The sequence below is a fragment of the Colobus angolensis genome, unplaced genomic scaffold (genome assembly GCF_000951035.1).
Source record: "Colobus angolensis palliatus isolate OR3802 unplaced genomic scaffold, Cang.pa_1.0 Scaffold745, whole genome shotgun sequence".
In the NCBI taxonomy this organism is placed as follows: Eukaryota; Metazoa; Chordata; class Mammalia; order Primates; family Cercopithecidae; genus Colobus; species Colobus angolensis.
In genome coordinates this window covers 54,289-72,576 of record NW_012121210.1, presented here as the reverse complement: position 1 = coordinate 72,576, position 18,288 = coordinate 54,289, and the positions used below count along the sequence as shown (strand labels likewise).

At 36.8% G+C, this 18,288-nt stretch overlaps 1 protein-coding gene across 1 annotated transcript in view; it reads left to right on the top strand.

The window, feature by feature from the left end:
* Positions 1 to 17,974, top strand: part of LOC105501741 (renalase-like) — a gene marked incomplete at its 5' end in the record, with an annotated part of 73,152 nt that extends 55,178 nt beyond the window's left edge. Inside the window, one exon of the mRNA XM_011927780.1 lies at positions 17,430 to 17,974. Coding sequence (XP_011783170.1) covers positions 17,430 to 17,582 — 153 coding nt within the window. The remainder of the gene's footprint in view (positions 1 to 17,429) is intronic.
* Positions 17,975 to 18,288: the final 314 nt, after the last annotated feature.

Here is an 18,288-nt window from a genome sequence, read left to right as displayed (position 1 = left end):
TGGAACTGGAAGGTAGTGGCTGATATCATAAATACAACAAACTTGTAAATCCAAAAGATTGTTGTCCTCTTCAAAGTAGTCATCCACCTCGACAAACTGCCTGCTTATTTCAATAAAACTGGGCATCTCTTTCATAGTCTGACACATATTCTTCAATATATCATCAGTTGGATCAGGTCTTTGAAACTTGAGGTTCAATTTATTGTTTTAAAAACCACAATCATTTGTACTTAACTCATTTAAATACAGTCTTAACAATTAAAAAAATTTAGAGGTAACTAAAAAACATACAGCTGGCTTATATTTGTTTATCTGTTTTAATGTAGCCAGTAAACTGATTTTAAGAGTAATTTTAAATCTGACAACCTTCAAAGACATTGGCCAGTTCATCATCATGGATATAAATACATCGCCTTCTAAGATAAGTACTTTGAAAGACAACAATCAATTGTGTTTATCAGTTAAAGTACATTAGGTGTTTTGTTTTGTAGTTCTTTTCTATAATAAAATCAAGCTCTTTTCGTTAATCTGCCACAATTCCTATGACTTTTCTCCCATATTTGTGCTTTATAATTCCTGGATTTTTAATAATGTGAGGTAATTATGATCTTGGACTTTGGTATAACACAGACTCATTTCAAACCTTTGGGCAGGCTGGACTGTAACTCTATGTCTCAAGGTTCTCATCTGTAAATGGTAACAACTGAACAGACCCCTTAGACTTGTGGTTAAGGTGAAATGAGAGAACGCAGTAGAAAACATTTACTACAGACATTAGTACAAAGCAAGTTATCAATTAATATTACCAGTAGTAGCAGTAAGAGGAGGAAGAGATGGGGTGACAGTGCTTCGATGGTCATTTCTTTGTCGGTAGCTTAGCTCTGTGTTCATTGCTCTCTTTTCTTGATTACCTCTATTCATGCCCACATGTCCCACTTTTTCTCTTTTCTTTTTCAATCTTTTATCTTTTCAAAGTTTATCTCTTTTCTCTTCTCTCTGTTTTATATAAGTAAATAGTCTGGATAGGAATTTTTCACTAGGTCCAATTCAATGCCAGGGACTATGACACTTAGTCATTACCATAAGGGACTGTTGAATAACATCAGAACAAGGTGTGATGGAAGTGGTAGATCCCTGCGGACACAAGGAACTCTTGCCAGTGGTTTGTTGTTGTTGCTATTTTTTAAGCTTAAAGATTTTCCAGCTTCCTGCCGATCATTCCTAAACTAAAACTTGCACATTTTCCAGTGTTTGATAATTTAACACAGTTGGGCCATGAGTCAACATTTCCCAACAAGAAATTATGGTCACAAGAGTATCTTGCCTATGTATCATAAGTTATAGTGACCTTTGCATAACCAAAATGCTCCCTTTGGGATAGGTGGACTGTAGTATGACCCAATTTATCAACATCAGGAAACCTAATAGGTGTCAGTCATAAGCATTGCGTTGAGTAATTGCCTACCTCCTTGTCATCAGCACATAACTAACCACTTGTTTCAGTGGTTTATTATGAGGTAGTACATATGTGTGAGATCATCAGCTGAGAAATTCTGATCATTGAATTAGGATGTACAGTCACAGTTTAATTGAAGTTTATATAGGCAGATATTTCCCCTTTTCACAAAATTCCATATTACATAAACTATTAAGTGTTTTAACGTGTAAGAATTTAATGAAGTCATTTTTTTCTCATATACTCTTGGGACTTACTCTGCCATGTAGTCAGTATCACACTTATTCAGAATAACTAATTATTTTGACCAGCAAATACTTTATTAAAAACTTTAAAAAGGAGTCTGTGTCATTGGTACTGGGCAAATACTAAATATATTCACTTGCACCCAGCATTAATGCTTAACATTGGATGTTGGCTGTTATTACAGAGGCATAGATGCTCTACAAGAAATAGGCCCTATTTCAACACTTTCCCATAAAGAGTAAATCTACTTGGTCTATTTAAGTAAACATCAGTATTATGCTATAAAACTAACAAAGAAAAAAAGTTTAGTAGTCATATCCACATTATAAATTAATACCATATACTCATCTGTTCATTAAACACACATTTGTTGAGCTTCTACTATGTGTCAAACATTGAACCGGGTTCTAAAGACTCAAAGACACCTCCCTTCCTGTAAAGAGTTTCCCATATAATCAATCAGCAAGGGTAACCAATAAGCACATAATCCTGATATAGTACGGTTTGCTATACAAAAACTATGTACAGCATACTATGTGAGCACAGAGCAGACTTGAGGAGGAAGTGGTAAGAGGTAGCTTCCTAAAAGAAGGTGTCACTTGAGCTAAATCCTTCAAGATGAGGGAGACAGGTAAAGTCAGTGATGCTGGAGAAATGTCCCAGGAACACATGCACTTTTTCAGAAGCAAAAGAGGCAAAGGACACTTGAGGAATGACCAGTAGCTCAGTTTGGTGGAAATTGAACTTGATCTTTGCCATCGTGTGTTGTAGCACTAATGTATACCATGATAATTCACATCAGCATTTTATTAGACAGTCTCTCTTTCTCTCTCTTTCTCTCATTTTCAAGAATGCAACTTATTAATTCCTTACTCACTGTAGCTCAATGGGCTCTGTATGTAACTCACTTTATACTCCAGCCACCTTGTGGAGTTTGTATCCCTTCCCCATCACATAGGTGAGAAAACTGAGGATTAGAGGGCTCAGGTATCTTATGTGTATTTCAGCTGCTAGGAAGTGGCAAAGCTGGCATTCAAATGCAGGCCTATTTAAAAGCTAGTGCTTATAAACACCTCACTTAACTGCAGTAATTTTTTAAGTTCTGGCTTTCTCCCAATTATGATACCTTCTTATGCCATTCTTTTTTTGCTGCTGTCAGCTAGAGATAATCATAGTTAACATTTATACTCTGATTTTAGAAAACACTTGTATACTTGTTTTCATTTGATCCTCACAACTGTTCTGACAGATCAGGAAGTAAACATTATCTTTGCTTTAAATGAGGAAATCAATGTTCCTATTGAACATTTTTCTTAAAGAACTAGTGAACAACAAAATAGAATTTGGAAAACACAACTTTATGTTCAAAAGTTGATGTTTCACAGCATATACAAAAATTAACTAAAAATGGATCATAAACCTAAACATAACACCTTAAATTCTAAAACTGCTAGATGAAAACATAGGAGAAAATCTTTATGATCTTGAATTTGGTAAACGTTTCTTTTTTTTTTTTTTTTTGAGATGTAGTCTTGCTCTATTGCCCAGGCTGAAGTGCAGTGGCGCAATCTTGGCTCACTGCACCTCCCCTTCACAGGGTCAAGCAATTCTCCTGCCTCAGCCTCCTGAGTAGCTAGGATTACAGGAACACACCACAGTGCCCGGCTAATTCTTTTGTATTTTTAGTAGAGACGGGTTTCGCCAGGCTGGTCTTGAACTCCTGACCTCAAATGATCCGCCCATCTCAGCCTCCCAAAGTGCTGGGATTACAGGCATGAGCCACTGGGCCCAGCAACATTTCTTAGATAGAACACAAAAAAGCACAAACCATATAGAAAGAAACCAATTAATTGAGCTTAATTAAAATCAGAAACAGTGTCTTTGAAAGACACTATTAGGAAAATGAAAAGACAGCCACAGACTTGGAGAAAATGTTGCAAAGGACTATCTGTAAAAGCATTTATCAGTAAAAGGCTAGTATTCAGAATATGCAAAGAACTCTCACAAATCAATAATTTAAAAAACAAACAGCACAATCATCTAAAAATGGGCAAAAGACTTAAAAGAGTACTTCACTAAAGAAGAGATGTGAATTTACTGTGGAGTTATAAGAATTCTACACTGAAAACTACAAAACATTGCTGAAAGACATTTAAAAAGACCTGAATAAATGAAAACACATCATATATTGAAAGATGTAATATTTTTAAGATGGCAACTAGAGTAATCTACAGACTCATTTCAGTCTCTATCAAAATTGCAATGGCCTTTGCAGAAATGAAAATCCAAAATTTATATGGAACCACAAGGACCCCCTGATAGCCAAAACAATCTTAAAAAAAAAGAACAAAGTTGGAGGACTCATACATTCTCATTTCAAATCTTACTGCAAAACTACAGTAATCAAGACACTGTGGCACTGACATGAGGACAGGCATAGATCAATGGAATGTAATTGAAAGTTCAGAAATAAACCCATAGCTATAGTCAATTGATTTATGACAATATTCTCAAGAACATTCAATGGAGAAAGAATAATCTGTTTCAATATATAGTGCAGGGACAACTGGATATCCACATACAAAAGAGTGAGCTGGACCCTTACATCACACTGCACATAAAAATTCACTCAAACTGGATCAAAAACCTAAATGTGCAAGGTAAAATAATAAAACTTCTGGAATAAAACATATTGGTAAATCTTCATAACCTCTGATTTGGCAATGGTTTCTTAGATATGACACCAGAAATATAAGCAACAAAAGAAAAGATAATTTGGACTTCAATACTTTTGTTCATCAAAGTATTATCAAAACAGTGAAAAGATAACCCAAAGAATGGGAGAAAATATTTATGAGTCACATATCTGATAAGAATCTACTATCTAGAATGTATAAAGAACTCTTACAACAGCAAAAAAAAAAAAAAAAAAAAAGAAAAGAAAAGAAAAACCCAACCCAATTAAAAAATGAGCAAAGGACTTGAATAGACATTTTGCCAAAGAAGAAATACAAATGGACAATAAGCACATGAAACGGTGTGTGAAATCATTATTCATTTGGGAAATGCAAATCAAAATCACAATGAGATACTATTTCACTTCCATTAGGATGGCTGTAAGATACAGAATAACAAGTGTTAGAGAGGATGTGAAGAAATGGAACACTTGTACTTTGCTTGTGGGCATGTAAAATGGTGCAGCCACTGTGGAAAAAAGCTTGGTGATTCCTCAATAAGTTAAGCATAGAATTACAATATGACCCAGCAATTCCACTCCTAGATGTATAATTAAAAGAAATGAAAGCGTGTGTTCAAACAAAACTGCATACACAAATGTTCATAACAGCACACTTTAGCCAAAAGTGGAAACAACCTGAATGTCTATCAACTAATGAATGGATAAACTATATGTTGTATCCATACAGGGGAATATCATTCAGCCATAAAAAGGGATGAAGTACTGATACATGCTGTAACATGGATGAACCTTGAAAACATGTTATATGATAGAAGCCAGTCATAAAGATAACCTCTTGAATGATTCCATTCATACGAAACATGCAGTATAGGCAAATCCATAGAGACAGAAAGCAGATTAGTGTTTACCGGTCACTAATTGCAAGTTTTATGTGTATTTCACAAAACACACCAAAAGAAGAGATGTGAATGGCAGTTGAGCACACAGAAAGATAATGACCATCAGTGGTCATTAAGGAAGTGCAAATTACAACCACAATGAAATACCATGACACACCTACAAGAAAACATGCTATATGAAAGAAACCAGTCACGGCTTGGATCAGAAACTCTGAAGATGACAAATACTGGCAAGGATGTGAAACAACTGGAACTCTCACATATCACTGGTAGGAATGCAAAATGGCACAGCCACTTTGAGGAATACTGTGGCAGTTTCTTACAAAGTTAAACACGCACTTACCATGCGACCCAGCAACACCACCCTTAGAGATTTACCCAAGAACAATGAAGGCATGTATCCTCATGGAAACCTATATCCAAATAATATGAGCAGCTTTATTAATCATTGCCAAATAGTGGAAAAAACCTAAATATTCATCACCTGCTAAGTGAGTAAATATTATACATCCATAAATGAAAAACTACTCAGTAATAAAAAGGAGCAAACTAGAAATATTTATAGTAACGTAAATGAATCTCAGAAGCATCATCTCAGTGAAAGAAGTCAGACTCCAAGTCTGTGTGTATGACTTTCTGGAAAAGGTAAAACTGTAGAGACAAAAAACAGATTAGTGTTAGCAGGGGCTGTGATTGAGAGGAAGGGATTAACTGCAGTGCGGCATAAGGGAAATTTAGGGGGTGGTGGAAATGTTCTCTGTTATTTGTAGTGGCTGTTACACAACTGTATATGTTGTCAAAATATATAGAACAATACACACAAAAAAATAAATTTTACTGTATATAGGTTCAATTAAGCTGACTTTTAAAACCACCTGTGTTTTTTATTCTACATTATTGTCTTTCTGAGGAACACAGTATTGAATTTTTTAATACTTTTAATTTAATTTTCACAGTATTAAAAGTAGAAGAAAGTTCGTTTCTAGACCTGAAGATCAAAATGCTGATTTCTTTTTTGCCATAATCTTATGGCCCAGATATAAAGTCACTGGGTCCATTCAACATGAATGAGAACCAGAAAGAAATGTCAATGTCATGCTTCTGGGTCATCAAGAAGAATAAATAGGGAATGGGAGAAGAAATGCAGAAAAATTGAGTCTGTGGGAAATTAACCAGCTGTCAACCTACAGAGGAGGAAGAGGTAGTAGTGAGGCCCAGTTCAGGAGGAAAAGTGATTTTCAGTTTATCTCTGGACTCACCATGGAAAGCATTTTCAGTCCTTTGCATCCTAGAATCCCAAGCAGTTGGATCCTTTGAGAAATTGTGACAGAGCATTTATATTTAGATGAAAACAAAAGAATTCCAAATCTGTTAAATCAGTTTACAGAAAGGAGCTGGTTTTTTTGTACCCTCACACTTTTCATAGTGCTCAGCAACTACTGGGAACAAAACAAATATTTGAAGAATCAATGAATGAATACACTAAAACTTGCTGAAGGGCAGAACAATCTTCTATTAAATTGAAAACTCTAAAGGAGAATGTAATATGACTATTGTTCTGTCCATTATTACTTCAGTAGTACTAGAGAAAACCGTATTTCATTCTTTATTGTGTGCTTGTTCTGAACAAGTCCTCGTCAAAAGAGTTTGCTCCAGTATTTTCAGGGTTTTAAAAGATAGAAGAGATCTAAACAGTCAATCTAGACCTCAACAATTGAATATACAATTTCAGCAAAGGATGTCCTTTGCAGTTTGAGCCCACTAAAGCTACTACATGGATCATATAATTGATTTGTGGCACATTCTGCCTGCATCTACCCAATGGTTTATTAAAATAGAATAGACAAATGCCAATAAAATGAAAAGCTCCACTGGGAATTGACCAAACCACATTGCTTTCTTCACACCTAGGGTATTCCAACCAATAGTAATTTTATAGCAGCTCTCTGTAGTACCAGATACAGAGCTCTGTAATCAGGAGTCCACAATACAAGTAAGCCTTTCTCTAAAGCACAACAAAGAAACGAGTTTATGAAATCACCATTAAATATAATAGAACACTGGAGAGATGAGTAGAACAGAGGAAAGATGAAATGATGAACACAACACATAAGAACCAATTAAAAATGTACCATCTCTGTAGGAAAGCACCCATGTGTTGATAAAGCTCTTTATGAATATTAAGTACCGTAGCATAAGATGATTAGAACTGAGAGCCTCAAAAATCTGTGGCCAAAAGAGGTTCAATTATCAAAGAAAGATACCTAAAAATAGATTAAATGGTATAATCAGCTCCCCAATTTATCATTATTATCCCAGTTTGGAGTATCACTTATCTTTAGTAAGATGCAGTGTACGGTTAAGAAATAATCTTTATCCTCGCTTCTCTTAATAATATAACACATGTATTTCATATGTGTATGATTTCTACTTTGCTACAAAAATCTGAACATAGAGAATCAACTGTTTTAAGAAAGAATTTTTAAAATTAAATCAGAATAGGTGTTGTGCTGGGCAATTCAGTTGCTCAGGAACTGGGATAGAGTGGTGAGGGGTTAAGTGTGACAAAATAGAAGGTGGTTAATAGCATGGTTATTTGGAGGGCGGGGGTGGGAAAGCAAAATTTAGAGACTCAGAAACTAAAGAAAATTATTTTCATAGAGAAAAAAAATTCCACCACCTTTAGAGACCATTTGAACACTGAGAATATAAAAATTTCAAAACTTTGAATTAGCTTTTTTGTTGGCCTGTGTTGATTTATTCTTTGAGCAAATATTTATTCAATGCCAGTCATATACAGTGGAGTAATAGATACCAGAAATACAAAGATAAGTAAGACACAGCCCCCGTAGCTTGCTATTTTAAGGACTCAAAAGGCTTTTAAACATCAAACATCTCTTACCAAATTGCATTTTGGTTAGTTGTGTGTAGAGGAATTAACAACATTTTGTTGGATTTTTGTCAAACCCCAAAAGGATTCTTTAAAAATAGGAGAACATTAAGGATAAATACACCCCTAATAGAAGTAGAAACATTACATTTTAAATTTGACCAATAGAAAATATTTTGTGAATAAATTTTAAAAAAAAAAAAAACAACCTGTTTTCAACTTTCATGTCCCAGCCCTTCCTTTCTTATATTATGGAACTTTACTCAGTGGCTAATAGTATTGTTCCACTGTAGCCGCAGCACTGAAGTTATATCTTTTTCAGAGTGCCTGGACTAGTTTCCTATATGCAAATAGGTAAACAGCCATTTCCATTGACATCAGAATAAGTTCTGGTCTCTCCTTCATTTATTGACACTTCTCCCTGTGTGTGTAAACAGGCATGTGATCAATCTTATAATCAATGCCTTGGGAATATGGTAAGATTAGGGAGATACATACAGAGAATCAATACGAACCACATTCACTCTCTAGGCCACATGTAATTTGAATTTATTCCACATTTGATTAAGTCATTTTCCCCCAATCCCTATCTTCCTCCAACCCTTAGATGGTTACTACCTAAATATTTAACCATGGGCGAACAAACGAACCATGTGTTCCTGTAGATTCTAGTTCTATCTAGAGTAATATTTGTATAAAAAAGAGATTATGCAGATTTCTGGGAAATACATTTTATACAAGATTTCATTCCATTTTTAAAAATTACTCATCAACTTACCAAACCCAAACTCAGGTTATCCAGTGATAATGGAAATTACTGATGGTTTTTCAAAGCTCACGTTAGCTCCTCCCTAGTCACCATCCCTCCCTTTCATGGAAAACATTCTTCAGACTGATGGAGGCTCTGCTTTAAGCCGTGTCAAGCCTTACCCCAGAGCAGTGGTTCCAAGCATTTTTTTCTTTATTTTCATGGACCAGTAAAACCCCTCTAAATGTTTTGGGAGCTAAGATAATATTGTTATCTTTTAATTCTTCAACTAAAAATTTAAAAGGCGAAAACACAGCTACAAGAATTTAAACAAAAGAATAACCCAAAAAATAAAGTTACAACCTCATAACAGATTTATAAATATTATATATATATATAATGTGCTTAGCTCCATGAAAACACTCAGAATTCTTACTTTTTTTTCATCTTGCCACAGATTGCCTTTTGGGAAAAACTACCTTTGTGCTTTGCATAGATAGGGGCTATAAAGGAACAAGTTAACCAAATATTCAATTTCTGCTGTTTATGTACCATGGCATGGGCTTAGGTTTACACTGGCAGCAGAATAGAGAAATGCAAGGAAGTGAGAAAATATATGAATCAGCTCCATACCATTTTAGCCTTCATAGATATTTATTATTGCCAGTGTGGTCAATACCTCACACACGCAATGAGCAGGGGAAATGCCAAGGCAAGAAGATTATTACTCAAAGTTTTCCCCAGTCAAGTTAGTGTGCAACCAGTAAACAATAAAATTTCTCTGAATTCAGGAACAATTTAAGTAAAAAGTCACTGTCAGACATTGGAGTGGATGAAAAAAATTTTTTTTTTGTTTTTTGTTTTTTGTTTTGAGACGGAGTCTCACTCTGTTGCCAGGCTGGAGTGCAATGGCACAATCTCAGCTCACTGCAACCTCCGACTCTCTCGTTCAAGCCATTCTCCTGCCTCAACCTCCCAAGTAGCTGGGATTACAGGCACGTGCCACCATGCCCTGCTAATTTTTGTATTTTTTTTCTTCTTCTTTTTTTTCTTTTTCTTTTTTTTAGTAGAGACGGGGTTTCACCATGTTGGCCAGAATGGTCTCAGTCTCCTGACCTCATGATCCACCTGTCTCAGCCTCCCAAAGTGCTGGGATTACAGGTCTGAGCCACTGCGCTCGGCCGAAAATTGTTATTAAAAGATGCAGTGTGAGTATCAAAATACAAGTGATGGCTTAGATATCTCCATCTGCTGTCAAGGCTTATGCATACCCAAAGCTTATTAAAGTGACTTGCAGGAAGGTAATGTAACATAAGAAAGTGGTAAAAGTATTTGCAACTGGGGTTTTTGTGTGTGTGTGTGTGTGTGTGTTTTTTTTTTTTTTAATGTGAATTACCTTGTATGCAGCTGAGAAATAAGAGAGATCAATATCAGGAGACTCATATTGGTTTCAAACTCATTTATATTTTGAAGTAATTGGAGTAACTTTTCTTATGGGCAAACATAAAGCCTTGCTAAATATGAAGGTCTCAGGAATAAAAACTTAAAATCTACAAACGTGCTTTCCTTTAGTGCAAATAGTGGCTGTTCCAATGGCTCAAAGAACTGCTGGTTTTCTACCACTTTAAGCTCTTCAGCAAAAGTGGAAGTCCAGATGGTGAAACCACAAAGATATTTCCCCTATATTAATGTGACAGACTGATGAAAAAGGCAGATGAAATATGATCCTAGATCATACTTTCAATTTAGCTCAAAATTGTCTGCTTTAGAAGCAACTGTCCTCCAAGACCCATATCTCAAAGGAGAAACACAAGCCCCAGGATCTAGGCTGCAAAGAGTGTACCACTGTAGCTAGACGCAGAGGCTGGGAGAATGTTAACTGTACTAGCCACTTTACTATGATGTTTATTGGTTTTGTTAGTGCTTGGCTCAAAGTTCCATAGGCTTTGAGTCATCTGCCCCCAACTCTGTTTTTTCCACAAGCCCTGATATTTTTAGCATACAATTTTGTAGAACTATGGTTGTAGCTAAAACGCCTGTAGTTTATTTTCACACAGCAGCTGAAGCACCTGTGTGACCTAGAGAAGGGTAGTGTCCTGGACAGGGGTCTTAGAAGGTTATTAGAAGGAATTGTAATTGGATTTGCAGCAGCATCTAGAGGAAATGGCTCCTGATGTGATCTGTTTCTTGGCATTGAAGTGTCTCTGGTTTGGAGAAAGGCAATGCATCAAAGCTATTGTAACTTAATGGGAAAGGAGAGAAAGAAACAGTAAAGAATATTTAGTTCCCTTATTTCTAATTATGTGTTTCTTCTGTAATCTTCTAATCCAGGGTTGTTATATAGAATTCCTTTCAAGTGCCAACTCCAATTGACTGGTGGTGGCTGCCTGAGGCACCGAAGGGAGAAGGATGCTGAGGCCCTGCTGGGCTTCCTGGAAAGACTGCCACGATTGATTAGTGATGTCTGTCAGGAGTTGCTGCACCTGTGTCACCCCCATAATCTATGATACAGTTGGGGAAATTAGCCCAGCAAGATGAATGATCTGGGAAGACAACCAGACTTGGTTCTGGAATTGGTACATTTACCTTTGAAAATGAACAAATGGATTCTTAGATAACCAGTATATCTCTGTCAGTTTCACCTGAGGCTGCTCATTTGGGTGAGCTGAGAAAATGGAGTGTTTAAACCAGCAATGCTAAAGACATTAGAAGTCCTAACACCAACAATGCTACTTAACTGAAAAAGCACTGCTTAAAGGATCCTACCATTCATTATCTTTTGACTTGTTGTGCATTGAGAAACTGTGGAGTATTTACCATCCCTCTCCCATCACCCTACTTAATACTTGCCATATTTCTTCAACTATAAGATACCACCCCATCAGTGTACACCAGGAGACAGTCAAGATGTAGTTTTCACATGTGTGAACTTGGTTATTTCTGGTGCTCTCGGAGTGGGCAGCTGTAACTTCTTGATATTTAAACTAACAAATTATTTAAGAACAATTTGAGGAGAGAATATGAGGTCCCATTGCTGTCTGAAAACCTTTCTTTCCCAATGAAGAGAAAAAAGCGTAATCCATACTTGCAGAACAATGTCAGCAGCTCAGAAGAAAACCCTAGAAAAAATAATTCAGTGGAACATCCTTGTAAGAAATGCCACATTGCCAGTGTTTTAGACAGCACAGAGGACAGACTGCATAGGGAAGTGCATGGATATCAGACATCAGCATGTCTGAGTTAAAGAGTGGTTCAGAGAAGTCCATCTCTAAATGCGAACCTTTAGAAGGGCTTAACCAATGTATTTCTCTTTTATTTCCTTTTTATGTTTGCAAAAGATACACGTAGATAAATCCGAAAGAACTTTTCTATTAAGTATAAAATAAACTTTTGTGTCATGTTGACACCATTTTTCTTTCTCATTGGTACGTAAAATATTGTTGTGTTTTATGGTGCCTTAAATTCAACGAAATGTGGTATAATTTGCATTCATGGTATAAGTTAGGAAACGTAGCAGCAAAAACTTGATTATTCATTGTCCAAGCTCCCTGATCACATTAGTTGCACATCTAGAATTAGAATTTATAAAACCTTAATTCTTGCCTACCCTCTTGAGTGTCACCTGTTGCCATATTTCAGAAAGGTTTGTTTAAGTAACCAGATTATGGGCTGGATGGCTGAATAGGTCAGCCTAAAATAAAGCCACTCTATAGGCCAAACAAATGACTGTTCTCTATGGGTAAATGTTTCCTAGTCCAAGGGCGCACTGTAGCTTTAGCATAGATATGAAAGGAAGAATGGACATTATTTGAATTATTTTGCTAATAATCAACTGTCATTTTGATAGAAAATACTTAGCCTGCTTGTCTGCCTACCTCTTTCTTTTCATCTTTAATTTCATTTTCACACCAAAAGCACTTTTTTGTGTGAACTTTTACAATTAGTAATCATGATACAAAGAAACTATTAGGCTGAACCGTATACAAATTGACAATATTTTACCATTTTTGACCTACAGAATCAGCAAGTTTATGTGGTTCAACTTAATACATGACAGGAGACAGTCATTAAAGCAGTGCACGGTCTGAGGCCAGAGGACACCCCTTCATTCATCATTATTAAAGTCTTCTAAATACAATAGTTCCTCCATTTGAGCTTCTCCTCAGCTATATGGGCAACTTCTGAATTACACTTTTTGTGTAGGTTTTCTGTCAAGACCTTCATTTGATCAACTGTGTACAATATCTTTTAACTCAATAAACATTTATTGCACAGTTTCATATGGTCCGGGCACTGTTCTCAGCCTTGGATACAAAGATCAGTGAGTCAGAGTCCCTATTCTTAGAAGCTTGCAGTCTAGGAGAGGAGGAGACAGGCATGGACATCATTACAGTGCAAAATAGCAAGTAATATAATAGATAGAAATAACATGCTGAAAAGGCACTGACCCTGCCTGGCTGAGCAAGAATGCCTCAGAGCAGGTGATGTTTATACTGAGTCTTGAAGGATGAGCAATTTGCTTGTCAGCAAAGAGGAGGATGATGCAACACCACCCAGCAAAATGGTTTGTTCCAAGCCACAGAAGTACAAGAATAAGAACCTGAGTTTGAGTACAGATAGGACAAAGGCGAGAGAAGGGATAAGGACAAGGGTGACAAAGGTGAGAGAAGTGGCACGAGGTGAGATTTGAGTGAAAGTAAGATCCTGGTTATGCAGAGCTCTCCATGTGGGGCTTAGGCGTTTGCATTTTATGTAACAAAACACATTCACATGGGTTTTAATTGCTTAGAAATAAAACCACTTCTTCAGCATTATTTGTATACCCAGTCCAATTATCGCCTAAGTTTATAGAAACATTGCATTTGCTACTCTACAGCAGGCAAGAGTTCTTTCTGACCATCCCTGGCACACATGTGAGCCAAAGCAACCTAGATTTGCAAGGGGTTGTTTCAGCCCTGACATCTCTCTTAAACATAGTCATTGAGCCGTGGTTCCTCACTGTGGCTGAAAGCATAGCCAAAGGCTGCATTATTGTGAGATTGTGGCTTTGACAATTACGTGCTCCTCCACTGCAGGGCTCTTACTTTACATGGGTGAAGGAGCTTGCCAATACACGCTCCATGTTTTCATATTTTCCCCGTTGAGTAATTGCAAAATGGATGATTCCACCTAAATACAGTGAGATTGATTTCATCCAAACTGCCGACTGGCTAATCAGTGGCCCAGTTTTCCAGCCATGTGATCTGGCATCTGTGTTTTACCACTCATCAAATTAAATTACACAGCACCAATAAATTACCGGCTCATGACCGGGCAAAACCCTTTTCCTTGAACTCCTTCCTGGTTAAACTTGTGCAATGTTTAATAGTGCCACAGTTTATCTATACAGGGATGTCAACAGGAATGTATCAAAATTTTACCACAAATGGAGATTTATGTATGTGCAAATTATACATAGACACACACATATATGTATAGATATGAATGTGTATGAATGCGTTATTCTATTGATGTGAATTTTCTAGATGCCTAAAGCTAAGTCAAAAATTAAATCTAAGTCAAAACAAAAATCAAAAATTGTTGTTTTGTTTTACTTAATCGAGTCTTTATGGAAATATTTCTGAAAGTGCTGGAAATGTAAGTTCTGGAGTCAGCCTGCTCTGTTCGAATCCCTGTTCCTTTATCTACTGACTTTCCGTCTTTGGGCAAGTAGTAATCTTTCTGAGCCTCAACTTTCTTATGTATAAAATAAGAACAATAGTAACCACCTCATAGGGTTGCTATGTGAATTAAATGAGGTATGCATATACAACATTTGATAGGCAGTGGACATTCAAGAAATGCTAGCAATGAATACTTTATGCATATTAGAATTGCTTCTTGAAAGCTGGGGCCATCATGGTGAACATTAATGATTGTAAGACAGCTAATAACTGATGCCCTCAGCTCCTATTAAGAGCCAGAAAGTTATTTGCCTCTCCATTAAATTGACCCAGACTGCCAGGATTCTTTCCAGTCTTGTCTGGGTTTTGAGTTTTTATATAGCATCCCAACATGGTTTCACTCTGTGGCCCCATCCAAGTCTCATCTTGAACTGTAATCCCCATAATTCCCATGTGTTGAGGGAGGGACCTGGTGGGAGGTGATTGCATCATGTCGGCAGTTTCCCCCATTCTGTTCTCATGGTAGTGAGTGAGTTTTCATGAGATCTGGCAGTTTTATAAGTGTTTGACAGTTCCTTCTTCACATGCTCTCTCTCTTGCCTGCCGCCATGTAAGACGTGCCTGCTTCCTCTTCCGCCATGATTATAAGTTTCTCAAGGCCTCCTCAGCCATTTGGAACTGTGAGTCAATTAAACCTCTTCTCTTTATAAATTACCCAGTCTCAGGGAAGTTCTTAATAGCAGTCTGAGAATGTACTAATACATATCCCTTGCTATTAGACTATTGGTTATCACATTCTGAAATCACTAATATCTAGGATCCTAGCCATTTTCTTCCTCCTGTAGTGTTTTACTGACAAATTAAATAATCCAACTTGATAAAATTCTATCTAAAGCAGGTTAAAAGCTCTAATTGAATAACCAAGTCTGCGCTTCAGTGACTGCACTATGTACTGCCTATTTTAGCCACTCAAAGATCTTGTCTGCTGATTTCAAGATTATCAGTTATGTTTGTGATAGATGATGTTGCTGTAAGAGACCTCCAGAAAAGTGAGAGGATGCTCTTAATATTTCATGTTTATATCTGAGTGACACAGGTCTACAGAGGCCCATGTCTTTAGAAGTTCAACAGGGAAATAATAGTACCATCCCTATTTAAAAAGCAAATATAACATATACATAAAAAATATCTATGGCAAAGTTTTTCTGCTTTAAGAAAACTGTAGGCTCTGTAAGCCAGGCATGGTGGCTTATGCCTGTAATCTCAACACTTTGGGGAGCCAAGACAGGAGAATAGCTTGAGACCAGGAGTTGAAGACCAGCCTGGACAACATAGTGAGACCCCATCTCTAAAAAAATTTTTTTTAATTAGCCAGGCATGGTGGTGTGCATTTGCAGTCCTAGCTACCAGGAAGCTAAGGCAGGAGAATCTCTTGGCCCAGGAGTTCAAGAGTACAGTGAGCTATAATCATGCCACAGCACTTCAGCCTGGACAACAGAGCAAGACCCTATCTCTAGAAGAAAAAAAAAAACTGTAAGGGAATATACTGACTCAGCCTATCTAGAACAAAGATCTCAGCACCATAATTTAAATAGCATTTATTATATTTCTTGATGTTTTTTTCCTGATTTTCAAATAAGTAAATCCTCATGGGCCTTACTCTATTACTGTCCATGGAAACAATGTACAGGAGAGACCAGAACTGTCATATTGTCATCCATGTGAATGGAGCCCCCTGAAGTTGTACAGTGAAGCAGTCCCAAGCGAGATGGCCATTACAACAAGTTTTCATATTCTGGTTTTTTAGAGGGTTTTTGGTGCTTCAGTGGGCAAGTCATCTCAGTGTCCAATATAACTACATTCACCTCCCACTTATTCTCCTTACTGCAAATGCTTATTAGCCATCATCCATCCAAATTTTGAGAATATTTTCTCCAGAAAACAATCTCTGTGCCTTTTTTCATACATTCAGATATGAAAATAAAAAGCTGTTAAAAAAGACTGCTTTGGGGTCAGTCTTCCTCTCAGGACTGAAAGTTCCTTAAGGACAAGGTTGTGAAATTTTAAAATTCTCCTGCTCCAGTGCTCAGCATGGGGCCTGGGCCAGAACAGCACTCAGGAAATATGTGAGGAAGAAAGAACCATGGGGTGAGGAGTGGTGGAGAAAAACTGAAGAAGGATGTCTTGGTCAATTTGGGCCACTATAGCAAAATACCATAGACTGGGTGGCTAATAAACAGAAATGTCTTTCTCACAGTTCTGAGGTCTGGGAAGTGCAAGATCAAGGCACTGGCAGATCCAGTGTCTAGTGAGAGCCCCCTTTCTCATAGATGGCACCTCTGGCTGTGTCCTCACATGTTGGAAAGGACCAACAAGCTTCCTTGGGCCTGTTTGATAAGGAGCACTAATTCCATTCATGAGGACTTTGCCCATGACCTAATCACCTCCCCAAATGCCCCACCTTCTAATACCATCACCTCGGGTTAGGACTTCAACATATGAATTTGAGGGAGATAAACATTCAGACCATAGGCCCTACTAATTTTGAAGTTCAACCCACTTCTGATTATCTTATCTAATAACTGAAAATTTAAACATTTATGAATATAAATATACACACTTGAACTGGGGTTTGGGGGAGTTTAGTGAGTCTTGGTTTGTTTTTTATTTCTTGTGTGTGCATTTTTTGTCTGTTTGTTTGTTTTTTCTGGTGCTTCTTGTGAGAAATCTTGATTTCGCCAGGTAGACTAGCATTTTCCAGGTGGGTGTTGCCATGACAGCACAATAGAGCACAGAATGTCAATTGCAGTCTTCTTTTTACTTTTTCAGGTTACAAATGCTGCTGCCAACTGTCCTGGCCAAATGACTCTGCATCACAAACCTTTCCTTGCATGTGGAGGAGATGGATTTACTCAGTCCAACTTTGATGGCTGCATCACTTCTGCCCTATGTGTTCTGGAAGCTTTAAAGAATTATATTTAGTGCTTATATCCTTATTCTCTACATGTACACTGGGTTTTTATTTTCACAATTTTCTGTTATTGATTATTTTGTTTTCTATTTTGTTAAGAAAAATTACTGGAAAATTGTTCTTCACTTATTGTCATTTTTCATGTGGAGTATAAAATCAATTTTGTAATTTTGATAGTTACAACCCATGCTAGAATGGAAATTCCTTGCATCTTGCACCTTCCCTACTTTCTGAATTGCTATGGCTACTCCTTGTTGGAGGAAAAGTGGTACTTAAAAAATAACAAACGACTCTCTCAAAAAAATTACATTAAATCACGATAACAGTTTATGTGCCAAAAACTTGATTATCCTTATGAAAATTTCAATTCTGAATAAAGAATAATCACATTATCAAGGCCCCATCTTAAGTCTTCAGATGTGTCCTTGAATCAATATTTTTGCAAATTATACGAAACAAGATTTTTCCAAAATGTGGGTAACAGAGTGTAATTCTTATTTCTCATTTATCCCCCAAGTTATTAAGTGATCCTGAATTGTAGGTCATATATGTCATCATCTTAGCATGGAGGGCAACTTGACTGACAAAGAGACCTTCCTTCAGATTTTCAGAAAATAATAAGATTCCAGTTGATTTTCCCAGCCACACAGTACTTTTTAACTTTAAAACAAATCCCAGTCCTAATATGAAAGATAAAAATTAAATAGAAACTGAGAG